The 6,880-nt window shown below is 47.3% G+C and overlaps 1 protein-coding gene across 1 annotated transcript; it reads right to left on the bottom strand.

Annotated features, from left to right (window-relative positions):
- Positions 1–1,516: 1,516 nt before the first annotated feature.
- Positions 1,517–6,485, bottom strand: LOC310789451 (uncharacterized protein; the record flags this gene model as incomplete). Its single annotated transcript, XM_083651093.1, has 8 exons — positions 1,517–2,117; positions 2,231–3,664; positions 3,847–3,918; positions 4,196–4,232; positions 4,327–4,419; positions 4,547–4,991; positions 5,144–5,247; positions 6,387–6,485. 8 exons carry the CDS (start codon positions 6,483–6,485, stop codon positions 1,798–1,800), a joined length of 2,604 nt encoding a protein of 867 aa, XP_083507219.1. The 3' UTR covers positions 1,517–1,797.
- Between the last annotated feature and the right edge of the window lie 395 nt (positions 6,486–6,880).

Below are 6,880 nucleotides of genomic sequence, written 5' to 3'. Positions count from 1 at the left end.
GGTAGCACTTTAGAATGGCCTTTTTCCAGTGCAAACATTTGTTGTGTGCCCCTAATTATATTAGTGTACCCAGTATTTTTTAAGTAGTAATTAAGGAAATAGTTATACCATAAATACATATCATATCGTGATGATAATTGCCAGGTAATTATAAGATAATGATGATATAATTGGATTACTAAACGTGACTTTGCTTACATGACCATATTGTGATATACATTGGTATCAAGAATGACACCTATGATTATCGTCATATTGATTTAACGGAATCGCCCAGCCCCAGTAGGCCTATACCGTTTGTTTTGGTCTCTCTCTTTTCCCCTCCCTACTCCTGTTCTCCCCCACCTCTCTTCGTCCCCATTCTCTCCAATTCATATCCCCATTTCACAAGCAATACACAGAGCTCATTGGCTGTTTGTGTCACTTGATTGTAATTACATGTTAATTGATTACAATCACCTATTATTTTCCTACCATGATGGCCGTGTGGTGACGTAACAGAATACCATCAATATACAGACTGTTCAATCCTGTTTATTAGTGCTTAGGTAGACATATTTTCTGTAAAGCCCTCTGAGACGCTTGTGAATTAGAGCTATACAAATAAACTTGACTTGCCCTTATAAATCTGCATGGATGGAGCATTGCATTTGGAGGCTAACATAACATTCTCTCATGCTCTACTGATAATATTGTAATGCTAAATCATATACTGTACTTAAAACATTTCAAACGATCTTCTGATTCAAATGAATTAGTATCACACTGACATCAGTCCGTTTTATTGTTAGCCATGTATTTTTTATTATTATATTGAAAGTTTGGAATGTTATAAGCAAGCGCTCATTTCTAGCTTTGCGCGCAGCTGAGCAATTGTGCACCGCCATGCCATGCAGAACCCCCTGCCACCTTATTATAGTAGTGAGATGTGGAAGACAACTAGTCTATTTGATATTCGCTATAGGTTGAGGCCACGTCTCGTCATAGACGCTGGTTTAGCTGGCTCAGCCTGGCTGGGGGCGTGGTCAGGGTGGGGTAAAAACCCCCGTTCTATCCATTCAGCAAAGTTAGAATTTAGCTGATAGCCCAGCCCAGGCAGACACGATCAGGGATTTAACCACCGCAGTAAACGCACATCCGAGCAGACATCTTGTGTTCTGCTCTAGAACACCCAAACCTGTAGTTTAGAGCCGCAGCACCGTCTTTTGGTGGGTCAGCCCATGAGATATAAGGGCGGTTTTACCCCACTCGCGCGCCAGCCGTTTAACATTTTGTGGGCGTTCCCAGACATGCAGACTGTCTCTATAGGCCTTATCGATTTTGTTCTGTAATGTGGACACTGCAGGAAGATGGCTTACCGAGAGCAATATCCATATTTGACATTTTGAATTCATAGAACATCAAACAATTTGTTTCATTTACCCTTAGGACACAGAGGGAATGACTCAGTCAATGCAATATTCCATTTAATAGTCATAAGTATGTCTCTTAACCATCTATTGTAAACATAGTGTATTTACCACAGTAGTTGTCTTATAGTACATAATCATACGTGCAATGAAAAATTCAAACAAAAGTTAAAAAAGGACAAAGACACTGCTGGATTTGTGTATTATGTCACACAAAGGGGATCTCAGTTCTTTGGTCCAGTGGCCCACCCTCTGTGGTGTACTGCTGTGATGTGGTGGTCCCTACAGGAAGTCCTATGGATCTCCCGCCTAACTTCTACTGTGACCTTCCTTGCCCCTGTCACAGTAGTTGGTCCCATATTTCAGCAATTTGATCGTGATATGCGACTTATTTCTCATCCACTGACTTGGCTCCTTCTTGCTTTTCATCCTCTATCACGCCCTCGTTTCCACATAGTTCACCCTCCTTGTTTGACGGAGCTTTATCCAATACCGTTTCTTTGCTTGCAGTGTCGTCATCGGCCTTCATGTTGACTTCCTGCTCTTCTTTCCTTGCCACCGCACTGCTGACCAGAGGTGATTTCTCTTTTTCATTCTCGGCCTCCTTGCCGACATCATCATCATCATCATCATCACCACCACCACCTTTCCTGCTGTCATCCATCTCACCTTGCTTGGTCTTTTGAACCATCCCATCCTCTTCATTTGCTGTTGGAGAGGAGAATCACAAACAAACCCTTCAACATGAAGCTATGTAAAAGCATGGGAATGCCTGTATGCAAATACATAACAAATGTAGAGAAGTTGAACCCGAAACTTACCTGTGCCCTTTATTTCAGGCTCTACACTGGACCTTTCTTCGGGTGACATTTGTAAATCACCATCTTGGCCCAGACGGTCACAGACAGAGGGCGCTGGACTGCTCAAATGATGGTAAGTGGCACTTGAGTTATCAGTAGTGGGGAGGGCAGAGACAGACGGGGCAAGGACAGTGTTGACGTTGTTAGAATGAGTTGGGTCTGGGTTAGTCGTGGGAGGGAAGTTCATTTCGTCTGGGGTTGTTGAGTTGGTGGTGGTGGATGTAGTAAATGTATGGCTTGTTGCACTGGTAGAAGAGGTGGGAATAGAGATGTCAGCAAGGGTCGCTGGGTGGGCGAGTGTGGAAGGAGATATGGATGTCACACAATCAGTGGATGTTGGGCTGGTAATGTCAGAGGTGGAGTTAGCAGGAGGTGGGGCAGCAGAGACAGGGGAGATCTGGGTGGCGTCTAACATAAGAGAACTGGCGATGGTGCTGTCAGTTGAAACTGTAGTCGTAAGTGGAGGGATATCAACATTATCAGTAGAGTTAGGGGGTGGGGATGCAATTTTAGTCACCGCTGAAGCTGCAGTCACAGAACTGGTGGAGATGATGGAGTCTGAATCGTCGTTAGCTAAGCTAGTTGAACTAGCATTGTCAGAGCAGCCTGTTGGCATACTTGACAATATGTTGGTAGAGATGGAAGAAGTTCTATCTGCAGTGCTTATGCCTGCAATAGTTGTTTCACTATTGGCAGTAGGGGCAGTATCAGCTGAGATCGTGCCATTTAGCATCGGGACAGATGATTTAGCTGGCACATTTGTTAATGCGGAATCTGAGATTTCATCGCTGGGTCCAGAAACATTTGTCGAGGTGGTAATGGAAGGCGTAGTTACTGTTGCTGAGCTGGAGGTGACAGAGAGGTTTGGAGTCATGGACTCAGAGGTGGCGGAGGTGACGGGGACAGGTGCGGGGCCTTCTGTGGGCGTGGTGGTGCTTGTCAGGGTTGTGAGGGAGGTGGAGGGGGGCGGGTCAGTGGGAGTAGCACTAGCTGCAGGGGCTTCGCCATCAAGCTCTGTAACATTGGTGGGTGCAGGAGCTGCAGTCTGGTTAACAGAGTCAGTGCATATATCGGTGTCAGAGGGAGTTAAGGTACTTGAACAGGAGATTGTAACATTGGTTGAGTCAGGGACTGAGGTGGAGATTGTCGACCCAGTCAGGGTGTCGGTAGCACTGAGGGTGGAAGAAGTCGGGGTGGGCAAAGTTGCAGTGGGGCTCACGTTAGTTGTCTCCCCTTCCTGTATTTGGGCCAGCTCGTTCTCAGGCGTGTTGCGCCCTGATGCTGTGGGGGGCGCTGCTGGGGGAGGACCAGGCTTGATTATCGGCTTTGGGAGCAAAGCAGGTTTCCCAGATGACTCATGTACTGATGCACTCTGCCGAATTTGATGCCTTGTATCTAAAGACAGAGTAAGTGCACACATTATTTAGATGATCAACTGCATAAAAGAGTGAGTGAGACTGTGTGTGAGTGCGTGTGTGTGTGTGTGTGTGTGTGTGTGTGTGTGTGTGTGTGTGTGTGTGTGTGTGTGTGTGTGTGTGTGTGTGTGTGTGTGTGTGTGTGTGTGTGTGTGTTGTTACCTGATGAGGTGGACATCGTTCGGGGTTTTGTGAAAGTAGGAGGTGGCTCAGGTTTACTGTCAATAATAGTACCTGAGGCAAAAAGTTAATTTGCATCTTATTTTACTAGATTCAAGAGGAAATGCTTTGAATAATACATGAATAGAGTTGTACTTTTGCTCCCAGTATAGTGAATCTTTTCAATTTAAATTCTTCCATTTCAATCAGTTTCTTCTTTAGATACAAATCCCACAACTTGCAACACTCATTTAGCTTCTTGCTCATGGACACCAGGCTGTAGCAGATGTGGATGGGGTTCCACAACAACAGCTTAGGGTTTAATGGTATTAAATTCAAACAGATAACTTACCCTCAGATTCTGCCTTTTTCATCTCTCCCTCCTGGTTCTACAAGAATCAATGAGATGTTTAAATCATTTTGAAGACTTCTACATGCCGATAAGGAAAATGCACTTCTAACTTCACACACACCGTCACACACCTGTGTCTCTCCTGGCTGAGCTTTGGAAACTCCAATACGTTGGAGCATGAGATGGAGTTTCTGCTCAAAGCTGTGTTGGCCCTCGTAGGGTTTCTAAAAATCACAGCAACAGTAGAGTGATGAGCTTTTCAAAGCGTGCCCGATTGCCTCCATTTGTTTTACTGCTCTAAAGATAGGAGGGTTTAATTGTCCAAACACTCACCTTTGCAGTGTTTCTGGTGTTAGTCGTCCCCGCTGCCGCTGACCCAGATAGCAGGATGAGTGACTGGGACTTCCCCTCTCGGAGCGCGCGGCGGGGAGGCACTGCTTCACCCCTCAGCGGCGGAGCCCCAGAGATGGGCGTCTCGCGCACGGCCGATTCCCCAGCGACGCCACTCTGCTCTTCTTTCCCTTTCTCCTTTTCATTTTCCTTGTCGTTCTCCTTCCCTCTGTCTTTGTCTTTTTCCGCCCTGGCCGCCTCCCGGAGAGGCCGGATGAGATCGGCGATGGAGGCCTTTTTGGGCCGGCCCTCCTGGCTCGCCTCTGATTTCAGACCCCGTCTCTTTCTGAGGGTGAAGAAATCGCCGAGCTTCCTCCTGAGCGTCTTGGTCGGGGGCGGACAAGATACAGCGCTGGCAGGAGCCACTTCCTGCACGGTGATGGGCGACTCCTCATCTTGCTTCTTCCTACAGGAAGGATCACAATACCTCAAGAGCCGCTATGTGCATTCAATCAGTGTAGCATCTACAGTAGATTTGTTCAATACATATGAAAATATAAATATAAAATATAAGTATAAATAAGGAAAGGCTTATTTGTCAGCTGGAGGGATACTCACAGGGTATCAGAGGGAAGTACTCTCTTGGTAAAGAACTCTTCAACCCCTTCATCCACTCGCCCCATGAGCTCAAGCGCCTCATTTTCACTCTCAATGATTGGTTCCTAATTGGCACATGTACACAAACGCAAAGACACAAACACGGGGACACCAGAGATCAATGAAACCAGGGATGATTAGCAGCTGACGTCACATAAGAAGCATTACACAGAACGCTCACCGCCCCAAAAGAAATATCACACACTCTGCCACTAGCTTTCTCTACTGTCTCTAGAGGTGTTCCCTTGTTTAAGTGATCCTCCGGCCTGTCTGTCATACATGCCACCTGAGGGAGCCTGGTTGCTCAGTAACGTACAGCAGGGGGTGACATGATTTCACATGACGAGGGGGAAAGCCTGAGAACTCATTTTGCCAATGGAAGGTAATGTGAAGAAGAGAATTGCAGGTCTACAGCGATACATCATCCTGACCATGTAACATCTGACCATGTAACATCTGACCATGTAACATCTGTGCCCACAAGTAGCAGTACAAAGCCATATGGGGGGGGGGGGGGGGGGTGGTTGACTGCAAAACACAAATTTAGCAGGAGTCGCTGTTACATGATATCCTGTCAAGGGAATTGCTTGAATTTTGCCTCGTTGGACATCGGCAGTGACTATGTCCACAGCCTAGTAGCACTGTGACAACATGTTCAGCTCTATGAATAATGGAGATGATCACACACACACACACCCTCCACACACACACACACACACACCCTCCACACACACTATGCATTGTAGATTTTCCTACAGAATCCTATGCAAAAGAAAAGCAAAAAACACTAGCTTTATTCGAAGACATTCCGACCAAACACCCATGATCATACATAGTCACGCTCTTATACGCACGCACGCGCGCGCGCACACACACACACACACACACACACACACACACACACATAAATTGCAAAGTCTGGGTGCTTCAAACAGCTGGTCGCCGGTACAATGGGAATGCCTCATTCAAGCAGGGACCAGGCATCCTCCACAGTGCTGCTCTCCCTCCATCCCTCCCTTCCCCCTGCCTCGCCCCTCTGTACCCTACTAGATCTCTGCTCTCTCCCTCCCTTCCATTTTGTCCCCCCCCCCCCCCCCCCCCCCCCCCACACACACACACACACACACACGCACAGACACACACACACACCACCTTTCTCTCACATCCCTTTTTTTTTTATCTTTCCTCTCCTCTTTCACGGTACCTGCGGTCTGCTGGGACGGTAGTTGAGTTTTTGTCGGTGAGGTCTGGGTCTGCTCTGGGTGTAGTGCCTAAGCGCTGGTCCGCCCAAAGGCAGCTCCATTGGTGAGACACGGCACGCTGTTGCCGTGGAGCTCTTTTGCCTTGGCTCTGTTGCTGAGGCACCGTTGCTAAGAGCACGAGCACAGCAGTATGTAATGCCTCCAATGGAGTGGGAGGGGCCAGGCTGGCTAGACTGACAGATTTGACAACAGAACCTCGCCTTTCCCAGCTCCCCCTCCCCTCCCCTCCCCGCCCCTCCCCTCCCCTCCCCTCCCCTCCGAGAGAATAACCATGAGCAAAAGATGGCGATAAAATAATGAGAGGCAGAGAGAAAGAGCTAAACTGACAGTGCTGTGATATTTGTACCAGCCCTGCAAATGCACTGAAGAACTGTAGGCCTGAAGCTATTGTAATGGCACTAACTGAAATGAACAAAATGTTCTTCTGATGATTATG

The sequence above is a fragment of the Poromitra crassiceps genome, assembly GCF_964638095.1.
Source record: "Poromitra crassiceps genome assembly, chromosome: 14".
NCBI classification, from domain to species: Eukaryota; Metazoa; Chordata; class Actinopteri; order Beryciformes; family Melamphaidae; genus Poromitra; species Poromitra crassiceps.
This window is presented reverse-complemented; position numbering and strand designations above follow the sequence as displayed.